Source organism: Echiichthys vipera, assembly GCF_963691815.1.
Source record: "Echiichthys vipera genome assembly, chromosome: 8".
In the NCBI taxonomy this organism is placed as follows: Eukaryota; Metazoa; Chordata; class Actinopteri; order Perciformes; family Trachinidae; genus Echiichthys; species Echiichthys vipera.
In genome coordinates, this window is record NC_139833.1 from 30,957,162 (window position 1) to 30,983,800 (window position 26,639).

Sequence of the window (26,639 nt, forward strand, 5' to 3'; positions counted from 1 at the left end):
ACAGGACACTTTACAGAGTAGGTATAGACCACACTCTATGACTTATTTATGATTTACATAGACCCAACAATAGCCCCGTCGAGTACAGAAAACCTTCACTATAACAGACAGGAACGTGGAACAGACCCAGCTCTGAGGAGGACGGACGTCTGTCTGCACCGGTTTGGGAGGAAGAAAAGGAGAGAGAAAGAGAGAGAAGACGGACCGATGGACAGAGAGAGACAAAGACAGACAGACACACTTCCAGAGATGCAAGCAACCACAATGTAACAGTGAAAATAATGATAGCTAAAGCAATGTGAATATGAATACAGCAGAACAGTAAGAATCAGGCACAGCTAGGGTGATAGAACATGACACTGATAATAATTATGGTGCAAACATGGAGTTCAATTACTTACATGCATTGATGAGACATGAATGATACAGACAGAGAGGAGAGAAGCTCAGAGTATCAGGAAAAGTATTATCCCCTGGCAGACTAGGCCTATAGCAACATCATTAAGCAGAACAAAATCAGCTTTAAAATAACAAAATTGCTAAGAGCTCGTAAGCCCTAGCTATAAGCTTTATCAAACAGGAAAGTTTTAAGTTTACTCTTAAGTATGGGGACAGTGTCTGCCTCCTGAATAACACTTGGGAGTTTGTTCCACAGGAGAGGAGCTTGGTAGCTGAATGCTCTACCTCCCATTCTACTTTTGGAGACTCTAGGAATGACAAGTGGCCCTGCATTCTCATCTTTCTGAGACACAATGTTCCTAATTTTCGCAATATTACGCAGGTGAAAATATGCAGTCCTTGTTGTTAATTTTATGTGAGAATCGAAGGAAATATCCTGATCAAAAACAACACCCAGATTCCTTACTGTGGTGCTGGAGGACAACACAACATCATCCAGAGTAACAATATCTTTAGCTATTGAGTTTCGGAGGCCTTTGGGGCCAAGTACAATGACTTCAGTTTTATCTGAGTTTACCATCGGAAAATTGCAGGTCATCCAGCTTTTTATTTCCTTAATGCACAGTTGAAGTTTATCTAACTGATCGCTTTCTTCTGGTTTAATCGACAAATATAATTGTGTATCATCAGTATAACTATGAAAATTATGGAGTGCTTCCTTATAATATTTCCTAAGGGAAGCATATATAAAGTGAATAGAATTGGTCCAAGGACAGAACCCTGTGGAACTCCGTGACTGACTTTAGTTTGCATGGAGGATTTGTCATTAACATGTACAAACTGAGATCTATCTGATAAATAAGACTTAAACCAGCTTAATGCGGTTCCTTTAATGCCAATTAGATGCTCCAGTCTCTGTAGCAGGATGCGATGGTCAATAGTGTCGAAGGCAGCACTAAGATCTAGTAAAACAAGCACAGAGACAAGTCCTTTGTCTGAAGCTATTAGAAGGTCGTTAGGATTCAGAATGAATCATAGCACTGAGACAGAACTGGTAAAAAATACTGACTGGAAGTCCTCAAATAACTCATTATTACGTAAAAAGTCACACAGCTGATTGGCAACTAATTTCTCGAGGATCTTAGAGAGAAAAGGAAGGTTAGATATAGGTCTATAGTTGGTTAGAACCTCTGGATCAAGACTGGGCTTTTTAAGGAGAGGTTTAATTACAGCTACTTTAAAAGACTGTGGTACATAACCTGCTAATAAAGACATGTTAATCATATCCAATACAGGAGTGCTAACTAAAGGTAACACTTCTTTAAGTAACCTAGTTGGAATAGAGTCTAGGAGACAAGTAGAAGGCTTTGATGATGAAATAGTAGAAGTTCATTTGTTAAGGTGAACCGTAGAAAAGCAGTCCAAGAATATTTCAGGTCGTACAGTTTATAAGGTTCCTGGGTTTGATGAAAAATTGGTGCCAAGCGAGTTGATTTTGTCTCTAATAGTTATAATTTTGTCATTAAAGAAGGTCATGAAGTCGTTACTACTGAGGGTTATAGGAATACATGGCTCAATAGAGCTGTGGCTCTCTGTCAGCCTGGCTACAGTGCTGAAAAGAAATCTAGGATTGTTCTTATTCTCCTCTATTAAAGATGAGTAATAGGCTGCTCTGGCATTACGGAGGGCCTGACTTTGTTTTTAGACTTTCATGCCAAACTAAGTGAGATTCCTCAAATTTAGTGGAACGCCACTTACTTTCCAATTTTCGCGAAACTTGTTTTAATTCACGGGTTTGTAAATTCTACCACAGAGCTAACTTATCTTCTTTTTTAAAGGAGCAACACAGTCAAGTGTTGTTCGTAGTTAGCCTGCAACACTTTCCACAAGGTGATCAATTTCCGAGAAACTAACATTAGTGCAGGAATCTTGAATATTAGGATAAGGCATTAAATTAAATTCAGATGGAATTGCTTCCTTAAAATCAGATAAACATCTAGTGTAGAAACTTTTGCCCAGAGGTGAGTAATCCTGTAATACGAATTCAAAAGTTATTAAATAATGGTCTGATAAAATAGTATTCCGTGGAAAGAATATTGAGTCATTGATTTCCACACCATAAGCCAAAACAAGGTCGAGGGTGTGATTAAAACAGTGAGTAGGTTTATGTACACTCTGACTAAAACCAAACGAATCTAATAGACAGATAAACGCAGTAATAAGGCTATTATTATCAATGTCCATGTGGATATTAAAATCTCATACAATGATTACTTTGTCAGATTTAAGGGATACATTTGACAGAAACTCTGAGAATTCAGATAGAAATTCAGAGTACGGACCAGGAGCACGGTTCACTATAACAAGTATAATTGGCTGCACAGTTTTCCAGGTTGAATGTGAAAGACTAAGAACAAGACTTTCAAATAAATTATAATTTAGTTTAGGTTTAGGGTTTATTAATAGGCCTGAGTCATAAATAGCTGCAACACCTCCTCCTCGACCACTGCCTCGAGGATTAGGAGTATTAATATGACTGGGAGGAGTGGATTAATTTAGGCTAACATATTCTTCAGGACACAGCCATGTTTCAGTCAGACAGAGTAAATCAATATGGTTATCTGATATCAGATCATTTACTAATACAGCTTTAGATGACAGAGAGCTGATGTTTAAAAGTCCACATTTTATTTTATGATTTTGTTGCATTATCCCAGATTTGGTGTTGATTTGTATCAAGTTTTTCTGTAAAGGGCCTCTTCTGTTCATTTTTGATTTAATTCATTTAGTTGATCATGAGGCACACAGCATTTGTATTGGATACTGAGCTGGAAAGTGATCCACAATGAGCGCGGAGAGGTGTGTTAAACTGCGACTCTGCATCCTGATCCCAACACTGGGTTGTTGTCAGGAGGTGGTGGTGGTGCAGGACTGGACAGTCAGGTCAATGTTGGCAGATAAAAGTCTTGACCACTAATGACTAAACTACAGGTACAGAGATTAAACAGCTGTCATTAGTCCCCCAGCATCCACTGCTGACAACATCACGGAGGCCTATTAGTTAATTGGCTGAATCCAACCAGACACCACAACAGAAAGATACTGCACTGCATGGTATACATGTTGTTCCTTCATTAAAGTACAATCATTCATAATGAGAAAAAGCTGAATTGTTATCAAATGGTCACTGTGAGTTTGGAAAACACTCATTTTCAAGTCTTTAACCAAAGTACTTTCGAACTACCCAAAGGAAAAGTTTTATTCATTTTATTTATTAGATTTGATGAAATACCCTTATTCTCTTTCATGCTGAGACTTAGATGAGGAGACTGATTCCTCTCTCAAGTTTTTTTCTTCAAACATAAAGCAGCCAGCAGCCAAACAGCCAGCACAATAATTATCAAGAGTAACTTCCTGAAGTCTCTGCTGTTTTTATGGCAACTGTTTAAAGCCAAGAAACAGTCTGGCATAAAGACTCCCGTAAAACCACATCTTTGGTTTTTGTACGGATTACAAGATATAACGTGAACTATAGAGATGTGTGTGGACAGATTTTGTTATCTTTGGACAGACCCAGGCCAGCTGTTTCCCTGTTTCAAGTCTTTATGCTAAGCTAAGCTAATTGACTGTTGCTTTATATTGAACAGACATACATGGATGTGTGTTAGTGTTAAGAATCAGACAGTCCACCTTTGGTTTGTGTTTCAGTCGCTCTGTGAACTCTGCTGTGGACAGAAACAGAGGCAGCCAGTTTTTCTCAATGTGACTCCTGATGATGTCCTGGATCTCCACAACCACTGGATTCGAGACAGATTCTAGCTTCAGACGCTCCAGTCCACCTGCCAGACGCAATATCTATACACACACATGAAGACAATAAATCAGACACTGTCAAAGATGGTTGTTTGTGTGTGTGTTAATGCGTTTGATATGAATGCTTAAGATGTTATATAACATGAAAAACATATGAGGACAGACTCAGAAGAGAACTGCGCACAGTGGTAAACCTAACTGAAAACTCCTCTCCTTCCTGACTCCTGCTGTGCTCTTCATCATTCCCACAATCCCTCTGTTCTCTTCATCTCCCCTGTCGGCTTTCTGTCCTCATATATTGATCAGGCCATGTCTCCCTATTCATATCTCTTTTATATTTTCTCCCATCTCATTAGGCACGCACACAGCCATACATGCACACATGCACTCACACACAGGCTTCAGAAACGAGAACCATTTGTGCCATTGGAGTAGGAGTCAGGAGATGAAAGGAGGCCAATCTGTGACTGGATGACTGAGTGACTGAAAGAGTGAAGGGCCAAGGCAGTAAAGCTGTCAGTCTCTCTACATCACTCACGTCGACAAGAACCAATGCTGAGATGCAAGAGCAGCAGCCAGACCCAATCCTAGAGTTAGAAGCACTAGAATTGGCATCTTCACTCAAGTGCCGAGTTAGAATCATTATTTTGATGGTATTTATGGGATGAGGGTGACAGTTGACAAAGGTCATGCACCAGAGTTGAAGTCATGTAAACCTGTACATTGTATGTCTCAGTCTTAACCCAGTGTGCCTTATAGTGAAATTCCAGGGTCTTTTTCGGCATACACTCATCAAATAAGCCATCGAGAACATTTTTTCCCTGCGTAACAACTATAAAGTTGTTATCAGTCGCTAACAGCCAAAATGCGGCTAACACTGATTAGCTCAGGGCAGCACGGTGAAGGTATTAAAACGTCTTTTTTAACCACTAATACTGCTCAAAATACCAGCAAGCCTCTGCAGTAGAATGAGAAGAGTCCTTACACAACAAAACCAAAGCACCAACAACAACGTAGTTAGTGAACCCAGAGTTTATTAAAAGAGTGTTTTAAAGACTTACCTACTGGCCCAAAGCACCAATGGGCTCCTTCCTTTTGGATTGACTTTGGTAATCCACTTGAATGGACTTCACTATGAGAGGAGCTGGTACAGGGGCCAGTAGGTAAGTCTTTAAAACACTCTTTTAATAAAATCTTGGTTCACTAACTTCGTTGTTGGTGCTTTGTTTTCTGTGTAAGGACACTTCTCATGCTACTGCAGAGGTTTGCTGTTATTTTGAGCAGTATTGGTGGTTAAAAAGCCGTTTTAATGCCTTCAACGTAACGCCCCGAGCGATTCTGTGTTAGTCTCGTCCAGCTGTTAGCGACTTTCCAGGATATCTCCGTTAATAGTTGTTACATGAAAAAAACTGTCTCAATGGCTTACTTGATGTATTTGCCGAAAAAGACTCTGGGATGATTTTATGCTGGAATTTCACTTTAAGAATACTCAGAAATCAAGGTTCTTCAATGGCCATTACTTTAATATGTCGTATAAGAGTGATTCCCAGGGGTACTTATCTAAGGAGCCCCTAATGTCCTGAAAGGTACTATTTTTTATTTCTGGCACACCTCTAAAGTCCTTACAGGACTTTAGAGGTTCCATACCTACCAGTTGCCAGGAGGTACGTGAAAAAATTGTAGAGTAGCTCAGCTAATTTAAAAAAAAATAGAAAGAAAAACCTGAACACTGCGACTGTGTGGAAAATAAGTTAGCAAGCTAGCAGAGAAATCTGAACAGCTAGCTAAGAATGTTCAGACCAATCTGTCAATGTTAAAATGGATAGCCACAATTGCTGAAATAGATCAAAGTAATAGATTAATGTGTCTATATAGAGTATCAGATAATAGTTGAAACAATTAACGCCAGCTAGAAGCAATGGATAAAAATTTGAAATAGCTTGCATTAGCTAAATGTAATGGATGAATAGATTAATTAGCTAGCGTTGAATGAATGAAAGAGTTCAAGAATTACACATTTTGAATAGTTAGCTACAACTAAAGGATAAATGGGTTAATTGTTCAGCTTCTACTACAAGTGGTTGTAAAACAAGTTAAACTGAATAAAGCAACATATTAGTTCACTTTTGTGAAAAAATTATTGCTTGGTATAATTAATACTGTTAAATAACATCCCATTTAAAATCAATTCAAATGAACACAATTGGAACATGCAGTCATGTCAATGAAGGGGTACATGACTTCCTCTGACAGGACTGTGGGGATAGGGCATAAAGGTTGGAAAACCAACAACCATCTCTGGTGCCCTGAAAGAGAAAATCCGGCTCACCACCCAGTGTTGCATCTAATCATCCCAGCTCTACACAGCATGCTCTCCTGCAGTAATCCTAGGATCCAGAAACCTAATCTCAGACTATAAATGTCAGGAGAGATTTAATCCCACTGTCCTTGTTACTTGAGCTAGTCTTTTTTGTCGTTCTGGGTCCAAACCACACTCTTCTCCTTCTCTTTTTAATTCTAACCATGTCTTTTCATTCCCAGTTCCAACCGACACCCTGCTGTCAGAGCTGTCAGCATGAAGTCTGTAGGATGCCAAAGATGGGAGATGGGAAATAGTGTGAGAGGCACAGCAGCCTCTGTTTATCAAATCTGGATGTTAAGCCCCAGCTGGAGCTCACATCCCATTTTTGGATTGTCATGTCATGGGCACCATGTTTCTGATGTTGTATCTCTAATGCTTTCCCAGGAAGATGACGTTAATTCAATATCAATAGATATGTGACTACCAAAATGAGTAAAATGAGTTTCCCAATAAAACTGAACATATTGTTGTTTTAAATCATGTGCTGACGTACATCATTTTGTTGCTCGGTTGAGGCGGGGCTGTCGGAGCCAAAGAAATACCTCCTGTTGAGGTATTTGGTTGCAATATGAGAGGATCTCTCCTGTCTGACAGTCTTGTCTTTCTGGGAAGTCCTCCTGTACTGCTCCAGATCCAGCCAGCATGTCAGATGGATGCTGAGTGGAAACACACATGTTTAGAACAAATTATTTTTGCATAAACTTCCGTGCATTGTTTACATGCTGTAAAAGGACCACAGTCTCACAAACTGTGTGGTTATACTTCTCACCTGGCATCCCGATTCTGTAGGAAGGACATGAAGTGCCCAATCTCATGGCGGTGACGAAGTAATGAACCCAGACGGTAGCCTTGGTAGCTTGGAGACACTCTGGGCCAAGAGTCAGGCAACTGGGAGTCCTTTGAGAAGGGAGCTGAAGGTGTGACAGGAGAGGGAAAAAGCACAGACTGGCACTGCTCCGCCTGTAGAGGAGACACAGCAGCAGAAGGGAGAGAGTAAGTGACAGAGATGGAGGAAGAAAGAGAAAAATAGGTGTGTTAAAAAACTCTCAACTGTGATATTTCCACATTCAATTCAATTCAATTTTATTTATAGTGTCAAATCATAACAAAAGTTATCTCAGGACACTTTACAGAGCAGGTAAAGACCACACTCAATGACTTATTTATGATTTACATAGACCCAACAATTCCTCTGTAGAGTACAGTGGCAACGAAAACCTTCCCTATAACAGGCAGGAACGTCAGACAGACCCAGCTCTGTGGAGGACGGCCATCTGTCTTGACCGGTTGGGGAGGAAGAAAAGGAGAGAGAAAGAGAGAAAAGACACACAGATGGACAGAGAGAGACAGACAGACACACTTCCAGAGATGCAAGCAAAGCCTAACAGTAACTATAATATTTATAGTAATGTGAATATAACGTATATGTTAAGGCAGTTAATACAACAGAATAGTAGAAACAAGCACAGCTAAGGTGACAGAATATGAAAATGATAATAATTATGGTGGCAAACATGATCAATGATGAGTAGTGGCAATAGCAGCTACGATACAGCTACAAATTTTATAGTTTATTAAACTAGTGATAGTATATATGAGTAACAGTGACAATAGCAGCAGGAAGCGTCATGTAGGACCATGGCAGCAAGCACCACCACGATCAGCAGAGACCTGCGAGACGACAAAGCACAAACAGCTCCGGGGAAGAAGCTGAATCAGTAACATGCATTGATGGGACATGAATGATTCAGACAGAGAGGAGAGAAGCTCAGAGTATCAGGAAAAGTATTATCCCCCGGCAGACTAGGCCTATAGCAGCATAATTAAGCAGAATAAAGTCTCATCTTAAGCCCTAGCTGTAAGCTTTATCAAAAAGGAAAGTTTTAAGTTTACTTTTAAATAAGGGGACAGTGTCTGCCTCCCGAATAACATTTGGGAGTTTGTTCCACAGGAGAGGAGCTTGGTAGCTGAAGGCTCTGCCTCCCATTCTACTTTTGGAGACTCTAGGAACGACGAGTAGCCCTGCATTCTCAGAGCGCAGAGATCTAGTTGGGTGATACGGTACTATGAGCTCTTTAAGATACGACGGAGCCTGACCAATAAGAGCTTTGTACGTAAGGAGAAGGATTTTAAATTCTATTCTAGATTTTACAGGTAGCCAGTGCAGAGAAGCTAATACAGGAGAAATATGTTCTCTTCGATTTGTTTTAGTTAGTACACGAGCTGCAGCATTTTGGACCAACTGGAGACTCTTAACAGACTTATTGGAGCAGCCTGATAATAAGGAATTGCAATAGTCCAGCCTAGAAGTAACAAATGCATGAACAAGTTTCTCTGCATCTTTCTGAGACACAATGTTCCTAATTTTTGCAATATTACGCAGGTGAAAATATGCAGTCCTTGTTGTTAGTTTTATGTGAGAATCGAAGGACATATCCTGATCAAAAATAACACCCAGATTCCTTACTGTGGTGCTGGAGGACAACACAACATCATCCAGAGTAACAATGTCTTTAGCTTTTCGGAGGCCTTTGGGGCCAAGTACAATAATTTCAGTTTTGTCTGAGTTTAACATCAGGAAATTGCAGGTCATCCAGCTTTTTATTTCCTTAATGCACATTTGAAGTTTATCTAACTGATGGGTTTCTTCTGGTTTGATCGACAAATATAATTGTGTATCATCAGCATAACAATGAAAGTTAATGGAGTGCTTCCTTATAATATTTCCTAAGGGAAGCATATATAAGGAGAAAATAATCGGTCCAAGGACAGAACCCTGGGACTCCGTGACTAACTTTAGTGTGCATGGAGGATTTGTCATTAACATGTACAAACTGAGATCTATCTGATAAATATGACTTAAACCAGCTCAGTGCGGTTCCTTTAATGCCGATCAGATGCTCTAGTCTGTGTAGCAGGATGTGATGGTCAATAGTGTCGAAGGCAGCACTAAGATCTAGTAAGACAAGTACAGAGACAAGTCCTTTGTCTGAAGCTATTAGAAGGTCGTTAGTAATTTTCACCAGTGCTGTCTCAGTGCTATGATTTGCTCTAAATCCTGACTGGAAATCCTCAAATAACTCATTATTATGTAAAAAGTCACACAACTGATTGGCAACTAATTTCTCGAGGATCTTAGAGAGAAAAGGAAGGTTAGATATAGGTCTATAGTTGGCTAGTACCTCAGGATCAAGACTGGGCTTTTTAAGAAGAGGTTTAATTACAGCTACTTTAAAAGACATTGGTACATAACCTGCTGATAAAGACATGTTAATCATATCTAATACAGGAGTGCTAATTAAAGGTAACACTTCTTTAAGTAACCTAGTTGGAATAGAGTCTAGAAGACAAGTAGAAGGATCATCTATCACATCACCTAATCCTGCCTCTTAGATGAACTAAAGTTGCTGCGGTATGACACCATTGTAAATGGCACATTCAGGCCAAGTAACAGTGTCTTGGCCCAGTAGATATTGTAACCAACAGTGTTACTAAGCAATACATTATTATTGGTTAGAGGACATTTTCACATTCTTGACATTAGTTATTTTATGTTCACAGGCGTTTTTATTGGCTATTAACTGAAGACCAACATTTTATGAATCTGTGGATGAGGGCTAACCTGTTTCAGTCGATACTCTGATTCCTCGTATAGACTCTGGAGTTCCCTATGCTCCTGACTGTCGACCCAACGCACCTCCTCCCGCACACATACCTGGACACACACACACACACACACACACACACACACACACACACACACACACACACACACACACACACACACACACACACACACACACACACACACACACACACACACACACACACACACACACACACACACACACACACACACACACACACACACACACACACACACACACACACACACACACACACACACACACACACACACACACACACACACACACACACAGGGTGTATTATAGACCAAACAATGAATAAAGAAAATAATCAGTAATTGTTAAAAGTAATCGTTCACCAATCATCCACAGAACCACTCTTACAAAGCCTTTACACTCAAGCTAACAACTCTAATCGATTGATATTAATTATATTCATAGATGCACCAACAATCAACATTATTCGAAATGTCATTGTGCATTTTTTTTCCAATTTTTTTTATTTAAATATGCAGACAGGTACACAAGAAAAAGTATAATTGTACAGTGTGTCTGCTTTAAGGTGAAAAAATAAAAAAAAAACAGAAAAACCCCAACATGAATCCCGCTATCACTCCCAACAACCCACGTCAGACACAGTCACAATAACCAACCAAGTAACCGAATAACATGTAAGATAAGTGAATCGGTAAAGTAAATAAAATAAAATAAAAAATAAATTAAAAAAACAAACACAACTAATAGCAAAAATTATAGCAAAAATAAATAAAGTAATTCAAGAAAGAGAAAACAACAAAAAAAAAAATAAATAAAAAGGGTGGGTTGGGGTCTCTCTCCCTCCAGGCACTAGGAAGTGTCCTCGGCATCATCAGGATAAACAGTAAAAAGTAAAGTAAGGGTGGTAAAGGCCACGACACGTTGTGTAGTAATGGGCAGATTTTTAGACGGAGGCAGCCCAAAAAGAGCAGTCAGGGGATTAATTTCCAAATTTGTGTTAAGAGCCTGTTTAAGGGTTTGAAATATATCGGACCAAAATCCAGCAAGCTTCAGGCACGTCCAGAACATGTGTGTGTGGTCGGCTGGGGACTGCTGTTACAAGCATCACTGTGACTAGGGTATATCTATATCCAGCCAATTTAGCATTGATGAAATGGGCTCTATGGAGCACCCTCCACTGTAATAGGCCATGCCTGGCACAAATCGAGGATGAGTGGACCAGTTTCAGAATGTCCCTCCACTGGACCTCAGTAGTGTCTACCCCTAAATCCTTTTCCCATGCATTTTTAGTGCGATACTGTGGGGACTGGGCTCAGAAGAGCAATCTTATTCTAAATGACAGATATCAGTCTTTTGTGATGTACGTTGAGAGCCAAGAATTGGTCCATCTCAGCTTCAGGGGGGCAGATTGGAAAATGTGGGAATTGCTTTTGGATAAAATGTCCCATTTAAAGGTACTGAAAAAAGTGACTATTGGCAGGCTGTATTTGTCCCACATAAATGCAAAGGACGCAAAAACACCTTCATCATACAGGCCATTAAGCGTTTTGAGGCCCTTATCTGACCATATGCGGAATGCAGGGTCGGTGCAGGAAGGGAGAAACGCATAATTGTTCAAAACTGGGGCAAGGATTGAAGCCCTGTGCAAGCCGTACTGCTTCCTGAACTGGATCCAGATTTTAATGGTAGCGGTGACGACCGGATTAGGTGAGACCTTGTGGGTAGCTATGAGGAGCTGTGAGCAAATCGTAGAATGCAAAGGCAGGAGGAAAATGTTATCTCAGTATGAGCCCAGGGCGGGCAGACGTCTGAAACTTCACCACTGAGCCAGTATAAAAGTTTATTAATGTTGCAGGCCCAGAAGTAGTGGTGAAAATTAGGGAGTGCTAGTCCACCTTCAGGATTAAGGAGTTGAAGAATATGTTTTCTGATACAGGCTGGTTTATTCTGCCAAATAAAGGCGTTACGTTGTTGGTCTAGATTAGTGAAAAACGATTTATCAAGACAAATTGGGTGGTGTTGAAAAAGATACAGAAACTTTGGTAAAATGACCATCTTAATAAGATTAACCCGGCCTGCAAGGAACAGGGGGAGGCCTGCCCATCTAGACAAGTCTGACTTGCATTTATCCAATAGGGGTGGGAAGTTCTTTTGAAAAAGGTCCCTGAAGGAGCTTGTGATGAACACCCCCCAGATTTTAATGGTAGCGGTGACGACCGGATTAGGTGAGACCTTGTGGGTAGCTATGAGGAGCTGTGAGCAAATCGTAGAATGCAAAGGCAGGAGGAAAATGTTATCTCAGTATGAGCCCAGGGCGGGCAGACGTCTGAAACTTCACCACTGAGCCAGTATAAAAGTTTATTAATGTTGCAGGCCCAGAAGTAGTGGTGAAAATTAGGGAGTGCTAGTCCACCTTCAGGATTAAGGAGTTGAAGAATATGTTTTCTGATACAGGCTGGTTTATTCTGCCAAATAAAGGCGTTACGTTGTTGGTCTAGATTAGTGAAAAACGATTTATCAAGACAAATTGGGTGGTGTTGAAAAAGATACAGAAACTTTGGTAAAATGACCATCTTAATAAGATTAACCCGGCCTGCAAGGAACAGGGGGAGGCCTGCCCATCTAGACAAGTCTGACTTGCATTTATCCAATAGGGGTTGGAAGTTCTTTTGAAAAAGGTCCCTGAAGGAGCTTGTGATAAACACCCCCAAACACTTGAACCCCCTGTCAGCCGTTTTAAAGGGGAATATGGATTATGGGATTGATCTTGCCAAGTTGTTAACAAAAAATAACTCACTTTTCTGAATATTCAACTTATACCCCGATAGGTGCCCAAACTGATCCAGAATCGATAAAACTGGGGGGAGGGAGTATGTGGGGTTTGAAATAAATAAGAGAAGCTCATCGGCATATAAGGAGAGTTTGTGGACTAGACCGAAACAAGTAATGCCTTCAAACTCCTTCAAGTTTCTAAGCCAGATGGCTAATGGCTCGATGGCTATGTTGAACGGCAAGGGTTAGAGCGGACAGCCCTGCCGGGTCCCACGTTTGAGAGGAAAATAGGCTGAATGGCCACCGTTTACAGAGGCAGATGGGGTTACATACAGAAGCTTAACCGAAGTAATAAAATTAGAATCAAAGCCAAATTTCTCCAAAGTGCATCCAGCGCCACCACGACCTAGGGAGTGTCCTATCCAGGTGAGAATATGATGTTGAGCAGCCTTCTGGTGTTGAAGAATGGATGTCTCCCTAATGTGAAGCCTGTCTGGTCTAGTGAAATTATCGATGACATCACACTTTGGAGGTAGAGGTTGAGGACCTCAGCAAGGATCTTACAATCTACGTTTAAAAGTGAGACCGGTCTGTAGCTGCCACATGAGGTAGGATCCCTGTCCTTCTTAAGGAGCAGTGAAATAGATGCCTCATACAAGGTCGTTGACAGTTTGCCTTTAGTAAAGGAGTCACTGAACATTCTCACAAGGAGAGGAGCTAAGAGCATCGAGTATGCCTTAAATAACTCAACTGTAAAACCATTGGGAGCAGGAGATTTCCTGTTTTTCCTCCAACAGATAGATGGGTCTACCGAGTTCCCTAGAGATATTTATATCAATCTGAGGGTACATTAAATTGCTGTAGTAATTGGCCTGCATTCAGAAGTATATAGTGCTGTGTAAAAATCTGAAAAAGACTTATTGATAATCACTGGATCAGAAGTGTGGCTGCCATCCGGTAGTTACATTTTTAGGGATCATTCTAGAAGCACTAGCTGCATGGACCTGCTGTGCCAGGAGTCTCCCTGCCTTATCTCCCTGCTCAAAAAAGTTTTGTTTGGATTGTCGCAGCTGTCTCTCCACTACGCGTGTCATTAAGAGGCCGTGTTCCGAATGTAGTAGTAGCCGTTTCTTATATGGACTCCCAGCCCTTCTCATTTGAGAGACATAGGATATCACTTGTCCTCGAACAGTAGCTTTAAGTTCTTCCCACAGAATGCCGCTACTGACATCAGGGGTGTCGTTAAACTCTATGTAAGAGCGGATTTGAGTTGCAACAAAAGCTTTAAACTTACTGTCCGACAGTAAGTGTGAACCGAACCTCCATGGTGAACGTGGAATTGTATCCCATGGAAAACTAATGTCAACTTGGGTAGGAGCAGGGGTCAGAAGTCCCTATTGGGTGATATTCACACGCATTCACACAGTCAAGGAGATTATTATCAAGTAAAAAGAAATCAACTCGGGAGAATGTGAGGTGTAAATGAGAAAATAAAGGAGGAAGCTTTCCCATGGGGATTTCTAATCCTCCAAAGATCTGAAATTCCCAAGTGTGATGCATGTGTTTTTACTGCGTGTGCTGATTTGGATAGTGTAACCTTTGTAAGAGAAGATCTGTTGAGAGTCACATCCTGCACCAGCAATGACTGTCAGGGTTTGGGATTTTGGAGAATAGCCTTGTAAATATCTGTTCATCGTCCCAGGTGGGCGCATGAACCAAAGCTAGGACCACTGGTGTGTTCTGGAGTGAGCCTGAAACTATGACATAGCGGCCGTCAGTATCTAGGATTACATTTGTCGGCTCAAACAGGACCCTTTTATGAATGATGATAGCTGCCCCTCTAACTCTATCTGTAAATTTGGAATAGTGACTCATCCACTCCCTCTTAATACCTGGGGGGTCAGCGGATTTGATATGTGTTTCCTACAGAAACATCACATCCCCCTTAAGGTGCTGTAACTGTGTCAAGACCTTACAGATTTTGATCGCGTTGGTCATTCCCTTAGTATTTCAGAAAATCAGACTCTAGTACCTGTCTTTACAGAATTAGCTATTGGAACAATGATAATAAGTTAGAATGACACTGCATGACCTTAAAGTAATCTGTAGTAGTGGAGGAAGAGAGTGGGGAGGTAAGGTAAAATGGGGGGGGGGCTTCGGGTCTCTCCTCCCTTAACTAACAGTGTTTGACCCCTTACGTCACCACAAGAAAGGAGAAAAAATAATAAACTGACGATATTCCACAGCAGACCAATACAAAACCATGTAAAATAAATTAAATTAAATCAGGGGGCGCCAAGATTACTTAGGCAGGCAGGCCATGAAGGTATTTTTCTACATCAGACAAGATCAATAGAATGCCTGCTTGTATGAAACCCCACTGTCCACCCTGGGATAGAATGCACATGCTGTATCGATACAGGTCACTTCTATACATCAGTCTATGATAAGTGTAAGGCTTCAGTAAAACCAGTAAACCTCTTTGACCAAACCCTCTTTGACCAGTAAACCTCTTTGGGGCGGCAGTAGCTCAGTCCATAGGTGACTTGGCTGGGAACCGTAGGGTCGCTGATTCAAGTCCCTGTGTGGACCATGTATGGAGTGTGGACTGGTGGCTGGAGAGGTGCCAGTTCATCTCCTGGGCACTGCCGAGGTGCTGTTGTGCAAGGCACCGAAACCTCCAACTGCTCGGGGCGCTGGTCACTGGCAGCCCCTTCGCTCTAACATCTCTCCTTAATTGCATGTATAGGTCCTGGTTGTGCATGTGTGTATTTCGGGCCAGTGTGTGTAACATGTATGATAATAAGAGTGAAAAAATTGAATTTCCCCGTGTGGGATAAAAATAAAGTAATTCTTCTTCTATTCTTCTTCAAACAGAGAACAAGAAAACTTCAGATAACCCTGTGGCAGTTGGAGATAAAAATGTAAAATAAAATAAAGCTAATCTGAATTCACATAATAGTGTATGCAGGCACAGCAAAAAAGGATGAAAAAACAGGTAATCAAAAAACACTGGAAAACAATGGATCTCAAGTCAACATGTCCACAGTGTGTAAAAATGTCCATTTAGCGATTTCTGTTCAAGACTCTTTAACAGACAGAATATCAGCAACACGTCAGGACTTTAACTTCTGACCCAACAACAGCCTCCTGCGATCAGCAGGTCTCTTTCCTGCAGGTTCAATTGTCTGTGTGTTGCTCATCACTTCATCAGGGCAAATGCTGTCTAACCAACTAGAAAGATCAGTAGACTTTTGTGCAACCTAACAGGTAGACTTACTAAAGGAAACCCCCTCCTCCAGATAAAAGGGAAGTGAATTTGACTGCGGATGTACCATGGTTACCTTCTGGAAGGACTCTTTGTCCCTGCTGATCAGCAGTGTCCACGGCTCCAGCAGGATGTTTAGTGTGTGTTCCTCAACCTTGTCAAAGAGCTCCTCAAAAGCAGGCATCAGTTGGTCATACACCTCCTTTCTGATCTCCTCATCAACACCAAGGCTCCTCCTGGCAGAGCTGAAAAGATAGGTGGAGTAAAGGAGCTGAAGAGAATAGAGTAGAGAAGAGTAGAGTAGAGAAGAGTAGAGAAGATCATAAACATGTCATCACTTGAGAAGCATTTCTCCTCCCAACCACCAGCACTTCCATCATCACCATTGTTCAGTGCTCTCATACACAATATCGACTATCTCTCATCACTGCTGCCATCACAACACATAAATGTCACTCATTTAACCCTCTTGGCCACGGGACTATGGAAAGACCATCTAAATGTCATTCCTTTTGTGAACTAAAGGTTAACTAACGGAAAATAGATTTCACTGTGAGGAATACTGGACCAGACCGCTCAGCTTTCCTCTCTGGTCCAGCTGCAGTCAGACAGGGTGGTTCTGGGTGACTGGATTGGCGCTGAGCTGGGGGGGTCTGACTCACTTGTTTTTATGGGCGTTTACATTTCTCCAGTTATTGAGGGGTAAAGAGGGCAGAGAGAGGAAGAGAGGAGAACGGGAGGGGCAGGCCAAGAGAACACACAAACAACAGTATATGTGTGTGTACATGTGTGTAACACAGAGGGTAATAGAAAATGTTGGACTCAATCTCTTTTTAATTGTCTTGTGATGACTTTGTATTTAATTACAGGCTGATTCTCTGCAACTGGAATTGACTGTGATTCATGTTTTTTCCTGACATCCTTTCTTAAAAAACGTATCTTTATCTCTCTTGTATCCTTCTGTATGACACATCTTAATAACTTTGTATTTTTTTGAAATTAGTTTGATTAGCTAAGAAAACTAAGAACAAAGTTATGACATCAAGAACAATTTAATGTCTGGAATAGTATATTACTATTTTTGGACAAAAAAGGAAAACAAAGTTATCCTGAAAAGGAGTGTTTTTTGATAGACGCAGAAACTCTGCTGAGCCAGCCTGGGCTCAACTCTCATCAAATCCATTCAGTCTCAAACTGAAACTATAAAAATATACATACAGTCAGACTGTCAACATTTTCATCATATCACAATGAAATCATACAGTACATCAAGTCTAAACTGATAAGAATACAAATATGAAATGACCTGTATCAGGATAGAAGATTTTGGGCATATTACCCAGCCCTGTGTGGGCACACAAACCAGACATCAGATAACAGCATAGGATTTTTCCTTAACTTAGTAGTCGATGTGAGATGAAGGCGTAAAACCTTCAGTAAAGTGAAATCTTTAGCAAAACCACTTTGGTCTTGATCTTGTGTGTGTCTGTGCTGACCTGTGCCTCTCTCTGTACTCTGTAGGGGTCCAGTCCACCCTGATAGAACAGCTCATGGTAGTGCTGCAGGTCAGTCCAAAAGTTAAGTGCATTCTCCCACAGCTGAGACAAAACAAAACCTTGGTAAGTGTCCTCATGAAATTAATTTAAAAAGTTTGCATTTAAGATGTAATTGTGCCACATTATGATAGCAATTACATTTCAATGTGCAATCGTGATTAAATGTGATGGACAGAATAGAAGTGCAAACAATCCAGTAGCTGCTTGTACCTGGTTTCCTGATTGTTCACAGAAGTTTGTGAAATATAAGCCAGCATACGAGTCAACACACAGAGCCTGTAACATCTTCTCCATTCTTCTGCTGTCCAGTAACTGACTTCTACTAGAGTATAACTGATGAAATATGTACACAGAAGGGAACAAAATGTATACAATCAATACAATCATTTCTTTAAAAAGAAAACATAAATCTCCAGCTGCAATAATTATTTCATTTTTGCTTGATTGAACAATTAGACGATTTATCATTTAGTGACTATAATGTGCAAAAATTGTGAACATTTTCCATAACAATTTCCCAGGGTAAGTTCAAAGTTCGTAATCCAAAGATACTCAATTTCTATTGATATTAAAGAGGGAAATGTAGAAAATCCTCAGGAGAAGCTGGAAATTAATGTTTGGCAATTTTGTGATATTGTCCATTGATTGGTTACCTGATTAATCCTCTAAGCTCCACTTCAAAGCAACAAGGGACAATAAACCCCGTGCCCCAGAGAGTGAGAGCCCATCGCTGCTGCTCTCTATGTTTTTGCTTTCACATATTGCTTCAGAGGCTTCTCTCCCCGACCTTAAAACTTTTATGCACCAAGTGTTATCATATCTTATCCTCCTACCTGTGTATGGACAGCATGGGGGGTCTGGGGCAGGCAGGGGTCAGGGCAGAAGGGGGGCAGGGTCATAGAGCCATGGTGGGTCTGTATGTCTGACTGAGGGCTAACACTCCGCTGTGTCCACAGCTCTAGATGAGGGGAGTCATCACGGTCTTCCTGAACACAGTGGGACGTCCAGTACCGAGGAACCCTGTGGGGGAAGGGGAGAGAGAATGACCAAGGACATTTATGCCGGATATAAATCACAGTCATGTCTGGAATAGTATGCTACTATTTTTGGACAAAAAGGAAAGAAAGTTTTTGACAGGAAAACCTGACAGGCACAGTATGGTACCAGAAACTCTGCTGAGCCAGCCTGGGCTCAACTCTAAGTAGAGAAAAAAAGGACATTGCCTTACAGCAGGGGTGCCAAATATACGACCCTGGGGCCAGGCCGATCTGCCCCCCCTGGATAACTTTGCAAAGTGTGAAGATTGCATTCCAATTTTTCATGTTCCTATTTTTCCACTGGGGGTCGTGCTGTCCTAATAAGAGTAGCAGGACCGATGCTGGATACACAATCATAGATCCCACATGCTTACAAACCGACTAATACTAATAATACATTTGATTTATATAGCGCTTTTCATGATACTCAGACACTTTACATATATAAAATATTTCAGAAAGACCACGCCGTTGTAACACATGCAGAGTGTGTCTTGGCATTGTCTTACTGAAACAAGCAGGGACGTCCCTGAAAAAGACGTTGCTTGGATGGCAGCATATGTTATGATTGTTGGGTCTATGTAAATCAGAAATAAGTCATAGAGTGTGGTCTATACCTACTCTGTGAAGTGTTCTGAGATAACTTTTGTTGTGATTTAGCACTGTGAATACAATTGAATATGTGGCTCCAAAACTTGTACTTTCAGCATTAATGGGGCCTTCACAGATGTGCAAATTACCCATGATGCCATGGGCATTAACACACCCCCATACCATCACAGATGCTGGGTTTTAAACGTGCGCTGAAATCAATCTGGATGATCCTTTTCCTCTGTCCCGGAGGACACGACCTCCATGATTTAAAAAACAACTGTAAATGTGGACTCGTCAGAACACTTTGGGTCAGTCCATCTCAGATGAGCTCAGGTCCAGAGAAGCAGCAGTGTTTCTGGGTGTTGTTGATTTATGACTTTACCTTTGCAGGGTAGAGTTTGAACTTGCACTTGTAGATGTAGTGATGAACGGTGTTAACTTACAGTGGTTTTGTCCTCAGTGTTCCTGAGCCCACGTGGTAACATCCTTTACAGAATTTTTTGTAACGTTTTTAATGCAGAGCTGTCTGAGGGGTCAAAGGTCACAGTCATTCAGTGTTGAGAGGTCAAAGGTCACATTCATTCAGTGTTGAGGGGTCGAAGGTCACAGTCATTCAGTGTTGAGGGGTCGAAGGTCACACTCATTCAGTGTTGAGAGGTCAAAGGTCACATTCATTCAGTGTTGAGGGGTCGAAGGTCACAGTCCTTCAGTGTTGAGGGGTCGAAGGTCACACTCATTCAGTGTTGAGGGGTCAGAGGTCACACTCATTCAGTGTTGAGGGGTAGAAGGTCACAGTCATTCAGTGTTGAGGGGTCGAAGGTCACACTCATTCAGTGTTGAGGGGTCAGAGGTCACACTCATTCAGTGTTGAGGGGTCGAAGGTCACACTCATTCAGTGTTGGTGTTCAGCCTTGCTGTTTACGTGCAGAGATTTCTCCAGATTCTCTGAATCTGTTGATGATATTATGGACTGTAGATGATGAAATCCATCAATTCCTTTCAATTGTACGTTGAGAATCGTTCTTAAACTGTTGGAATATTTGCTCACACAGTTGTTCACAAAGTGGTGACCCTCACCCGTCCTTGCTTGTGAACGACTGAGCCTTTCAGGGATGCTCCTTTTCTACCCAATCAGAACACTCAATGAACCTGTTCACCTGAGGAATGTTCCAAACAGGTGATTTTTGAGCATTCCTCAACTTTCCCAGTCCTTTGTTGACCCTGTCCCAGCTTTTTTGGAACCTGTTCCAGGCATCAAAATCAAAATGAGTAAGTTTATCTGTTTGAACATTAAATATCTTGTCTTTGTAATGGAACCTGTTCCAGGCATCAAAATCAAAATGAGTAAGTTTATCAGTTTGAACATTAAATATCTTGTCTTTGTAATGTATTCAATTGAATATAGGTTGAAAAGGATTTGCAAATCATTGTATTCAGTTTTTTATTTAGGTTTTACACAGCGTCCCAACTTCACTGGACTTGGGGTTTGTAGATTGTTCATTCATTTTCAGAATGTTGTACCTCTTTACACTAAAAGAAAAGGACAAATGTGGAGGTTTTGCTATTTATTGGTGATTGGTCAATAGTTTTGCTGGCCCAGATCGGGCTGTATGTAGCCCCACAAACTAAAATGAGTTTGACACCCCTGCCTTGCAGTACATGGAGTTTGTCACAAAAGTAAAGTAGCAGGCCATATGTATGGAAACACAAAATCTATAAATAAAATGCACACACAGGTACAGTATTTATCAATAACATCAGGGAACTTGAATACTGTGAATTGTGAATCTTACCAGTAGTAGAGCAGAGACTCGGTGAGGAAGGGCTGAACTGAGCACAGTTTCTCCTCTGTCCAACAGGGAGAGGTAGTGAGTCCCAGTCTGGAGAGCAGCTCCACATTGAGACTGCTCCGGCTGCTGCTCAGCAGGTACCGGCTCCTCATTAGGACCAAATGCCTGATTAAATAACCATATTACATTACTTTCGTTCTTCTTTTTATACTTGCAGTTGTCATCCAGAAGTGTTATAAGTTCAATATCAACAATGACCTTCAAACGGAGGCTGAGTTTAGTTCATCACAAGAGCAAGAAGTGAGTTCCATCATGTTGTACGTTTACCTGTTCTTCCGCTCTCTGTTCTGTGTAGCTTTCAGTCTCTCTATATCCATCCAAAGATTAAGTAGCTTCTCTCCTGGCGTTCCTCGCAAAAACTCCTTAAACTCATCCCAGCCTGGTCTATTACCATGGCAACAGGTACCATGGTAACAAATATCAAGGATATTTTCCTGGCCTGTGCCTCTACACTCCACCTCCCTATTCTTCTGAAACCACTCTGTCTTCTTTTCAACTCCACTGCGCCTCCTGCCTTCTTGAACTTTCTCTTTCTCCCCCCCAAACCTTTCTGTGCCCCCATCAGCCAAATGCAGGCAAACTTTACATTCACAGGATCTGTCTTTGCTGGTACAATTTGTCTGCTCTCCTGACTTACTGAAACAGTCAGGAGTGTTGGCCTGGCTCTGACCATCCTTCATGTACAGTGCATTGTTAAGCACCTGTTTAACCACTTTGGCAGCCAGGTACTCCAGCTGAAGTTCAGAAGACTCATTGTTCTGGCTACTGGACTCTTTGAGATGCTGCTCCTCCTCTGTGATGCTGAGGCTAGACTCTGTTTGTGAGCTCTGGAGTTTCTGTGTTTTCTCACAATTAAGGTTAGAGGAGGAGGAACATGAGGAGGACAAAGAGGAAAAGGTGCATGGGTTATCTGGCTCTGAACAGCTGGAAAAACATCTGGATGATTCAATGCATTTTGTGTTGATATGTTCCTTCTGGCCAGAGGGTAGACATGGAACATTGTGCATCCCTACTGACCCTATACAGGAAGGAAAGAGAGACTATAAGTATCATTATCTTTATTATTAGACTTCAGCCTGCACATACAGTTGTGTTCAAAATAATAGCAGTCCCACATCACTAGCAAGATAAATGACTGTTTTTGTTAGAATTTCAACTTCTACACTGCAAGTAAGTTTCTAGAAGCTTCAGTAAAGGTATAGAAAACCAACAGACCCAACAGGCATGACGTACATGCTACTGATTCTGTGAAACTGAATTTACTGATTGATTATGTTAAAAAAAAAGGTGTTAAACAGGTGGCCCTTATTTTAGGATCAAGGCAACTGACTGCATATATGCTGGCTGGGCATTTGTCCTTGAAAAACAGAGCAGAATGGGTCGTTCAAGACACTGTTCAGGAGAAGAGCGTTCTTTGATTAAAAAATTAATAAAAGAGGGGAAAACATACAAAGAAGTGCAGAAAAGTATAGGCTGTTCAGCTAAAATGATAGCAAATGCTTTAAAATGGCAGCCAAAACCAGAGAGGCGACGAAGAAAAAGAAAAACGACTATGCGAATGGATCGGAGAATAACCAAAATGGTAAAGGCTCAGCCAATGATCAGCTCCAGGAGGATCAAAGAAGAGCTAAGATTGACTGTGAGTACTGTAACAATCAGACGACGTCTATGTGAAGCCAAGCTACCAGCAAGAAGCCCCCGCAAAGTCCCATTGTTAAAAAAAAGACATGTACAGAACAATTTGCCAAAGAACACATTGACTGGCCTAAAAAGAAATGGCATAATATTTTGTGGACTGATGAGAGTAAGATTGTTCTTTTTGGGTCTGAGGGCCACAGACAGTTTGTCAGACGTCCTGCAAACACTGAATTCAAGCCACAGTACACAGTGAAGACGGTGAAGCATGGTGGTGCAAGCATCATGATATGGGGATGTTTCTCGTACTATGGTGTTGGTCCTATTTATCGCATACCAGGGATCATGGATCAGTTTGGGTACATCAGAATACTGGAAGAAGTCATGCTGCCGTATGCTGAAGAAGAAATGCCCTTGAAATGGGTGTTTCAACAAGACAATGACCCAAAACACAGCAGCAAGCGAGCAAAATCATGGTTCCAGACAAACAGAATTCAAGTAATGGAGTGGCCAGCACAATCCCCGGACCTTAATCCCATTGAAAACTTGTGGGCTGACATAAAAAATGCTGTTCATGAGGCAAAACCAAGAAATACAGAGGAATTGTGGAACGTAGTACAATTGTCCTGGGCTGCAATACCTGTTGACCTAACAGAAGTTGGTCGACTCCATGTGCCACAGATGTGTAGCAGTTATCACAAACCATGGTTATGCAACTAAATATTAGTTTATGAATCTCAGGAAAGTTTAATCTTCAAGCCTTTCTTAGTTTATGCAGTACATTTTTGAGTTTTGTGAAGAAAGATGTCAACACTGCTATTTTTTTTATACTTTTTTGATTTATATATACTTTCTGTCAAATATTATCAAATTCAATTACTTTTTTCCACTTTTCTGGCTTTGAAATAGAATGTGCAGTGTCCCCTATGCATTTGTGTTCATTAAAATACAATTTATTTGAAGAATTTTGAGGTTTACTCACCTTTTTAAACACACTGCTATTATTATGAACATAACTGTATATACAGTAAATATACAGTAAACATACATGTGTAAATGCACCGGTACCTTGTTTTGCTGAAATGTTCACTTGAGAATGTGAGCATATTAGGACTTTCAGTGCTTTGTTATTTTTCTTGTCAAATTGGGAGGATAAACGCAGTTGTGGGGCTGACAGCGTGGTTCGACCTGAACTGCCTTTCCTCCTCTGGATGCAGAACATTCGGTTCCATTGAAATAACAACTTGGCTAGTCTGGGAAAGAGCAGAAAAAATGGTACTCCACCAGTAACAGAATACACAAGTGTTTTTATAAAATAATTGATTTTATGATAAAAGGAACAAACTTAGCTATTGTTATGTATATCTCACAGCTTAATGTAGATTGCATGTTAGCATCCGCCAAGGCTTAGATGCAGTAAATAAGGCAGTAGGGCAACTGTCTTAAACACAATCACAAAAAGTTGCACAATACGACAGTGTATTGCATTGTATCAGGTTATACACTCATCGGCCACTTTATTAGGCACACCAGGTGCTTAATAAAGTGTCAGTGTGGTCTTCTGCTGCTGTTCCCTCTCTGTAGAAAGTAGGTGGTGTTGTGTGTTCACAGATGCTCTCCTGCATTCCTCTGTGGAACCAGTGGATATTTGAGTTCCTGTTCCAGCTCCAACCAGTCTGGCCATTCTCCTCTGACCTCTGGCTAAAACGAGGCATTTAGCCCATAGAACTGCAGCTCACTGGTTCTGTTCTCTTATTGGGACCATTCTCTGTAAACCCTAGAGATGGTTGTGTGTGAAGATCCCAGTAGATCAGCAGTTTGTGAAACACTCAGAGCAGCCCGTCTGGCACCAACAACCATGCTGCGTCAAAGTCACTTCAATCACCTTTCTTCCCCGCTCTGATGCTGCTTTGAACTGCAGCACATCGTCTTCACCATGTCTACATGCCTAAATGCATTGAGTTGCTGCCATGTGATTGGCTGATTAGAAATATGTTTAAAGCAGTTGGACAGGTGCACCTTATAAAGTGGCCAGTGAGTGTAGCACTGCTAAGGTAATGGCAGACATGTCAGCAAGACAGAAAGTACATGAGCAAGACACAGTGCCTGGAAGTGATACATTTCAGAGTAAAACTGAACACCAAGTTTAGTAATAGTATAAAAGCATGTTATAGTAAAAACATGATGTAAACAACATAAAAAGATCAAAATGAATGAAGAAAATAGGAGGTAAAACTACATTTGATTTGTACATCTAGTACATCCAAAAATAAATCGGCCAATACTTGTACTACCTGTACTCATTGTAGCAGTCACTTTGAAGGAAAAAGGGCAACCTTTCTTTCATGATCCACTGAATTCCTTGCTCTCTGTCCAGGCACTGCAAAGGTCACAGATTCCTCAGGTCATCCCTCCAAATCCACATTACAGACTTTCTACTCATCTTTATGGCAAGGGTACATGAATTATTATGAATGCAATGCATGTATGACTTAATGCATGAAAAATACATGAATTAATAAATAATGAACTATCATGAATGTGCAAAAAGAAATAGTAGTGCATAAGTTCATACACGAACAAAATACATTAATTACTGCAACAACGAAGGTATCTCAATCATCATGAGTTCTTAATGACGTTCATGTCTTCATAGGTACGTCTGTAGTTAAAGGGAAAGGCCTGTCACAGCAGTGCACATGTATTCTGTTTAATAGCAAGTGTTGTAATCCTGATGAACCATGCATTACGTTTCCATGACTCCATGTTTGTGACCTTTCAAAGAAAGTGGTGACTTGGTCCGTCGTGTTGGCTGTGAATTCTCAGTTGGTTTTTAAATATGAGTGAGTTATCTTAAATAGTTTGAGCTTTAAGCCTCTGCAATATATACTACTTTTCTTTTCCTAACTAGTATTGATAATTAAAATGGAGTGAGCAGAGAGCTGTGGTGGTTCTGCAGGTGTCTTTGCATAGTACGTGTGTTAGCCTACAGTAGTCCCGACGGTAGAGCTTGGGCTGCCGACAGACGGCAGAGGCGGTCCTAGGCTGTCATATTCGGAGGGAAACAGAGACCAGTTTGCAAGTATGCATTTATCATATGTTATTTATCGGTGCTAAAGACAGACGGGTCCCCACTTCATTTAAAGGGCCACAAACAGGAAGTCATGAAAAGGTAATGCTCAGTTAATCATGATCACAACACAATCCATGTGCTCTGCTCTGACCGGCCAGTTTTTCTTTTAGCCTGTGCCTTTAAGTGTACTCTTACACATTATTAATAACTCAGAAATCATGATGACTTAGATATCTTTGTTGTTGCAGAAATTCATGTTCCTGCTTTACATACTATTCATTCTTGTTGGTTCATGAAGTACTACATGAATTAATTCAGTCATGCATGGATTATGCATAAGCATGTACCCTTACCATAAAGTGTAACCTTTGATTTCCACACATCAGAATTATTTATTACGTACACAGACAGTGTAATGGTTGTCCACTGGAGGGGTTCCGGCCAGGGCTGTGGGCTCACCAGTAAGGAGTTTGGATTTGCTGTGATGTAGGACTGATTGGATTCTTCTGGAGACACACTCAGCTTCCCCATTCACTACCTCAAACTGCCCGGTCTCCTGGTGGTACAGCAAAGCCTTTGGGAAAGACTGGGAAAAGATGTAGGGCTATAAGAACAGTGGAAGAGTTCGGTCAAAAA

General features: G+C 41.0%; 1 protein-coding gene across 1 annotated transcript in view; it reads right to left on the minus strand.

Moving 5' to 3' along the window:
• Positions 1 to 26,639, minus strand: part of rgs22 (regulator of G protein signaling 22) — a gene marked incomplete at both ends in the record, with an annotated part of 31,443 nt that overhangs the window by 4,707 nt on the left and 97 nt on the right. The window contains 13 exons of the mRNA XM_083918540.1: positions 4,090 to 4,254; positions 7,068 to 7,230; positions 7,344 to 7,534; positions 10,197 to 10,289; positions 16,335 to 16,529; positions 17,755 to 17,856; positions 18,025 to 18,147; positions 18,648 to 18,834; positions 21,239 to 21,400; positions 21,563 to 22,131; positions 24,045 to 24,183; positions 25,225 to 25,310; positions 26,407 to 26,589. Of these exons, the coding sequence (XP_083774666.1) occupies positions 4,090 to 4,254; positions 7,068 to 7,230; positions 7,344 to 7,534; positions 10,197 to 10,289; positions 16,335 to 16,529; positions 17,755 to 17,856; positions 18,025 to 18,147; positions 18,648 to 18,834; positions 21,239 to 21,400; positions 21,563 to 22,131; positions 24,045 to 24,183; positions 25,225 to 25,310; positions 26,407 to 26,589 (2,358 nt within the window). The remainder of the gene's footprint in view (positions 1 to 4,089; positions 4,255 to 7,067; positions 7,231 to 7,343; positions 7,535 to 10,196; positions 10,290 to 16,334; positions 16,530 to 17,754; positions 17,857 to 18,024; positions 18,148 to 18,647; positions 18,835 to 21,238; positions 21,401 to 21,562; positions 22,132 to 24,044; positions 24,184 to 25,224; positions 25,311 to 26,406; positions 26,590 to 26,639) is intronic.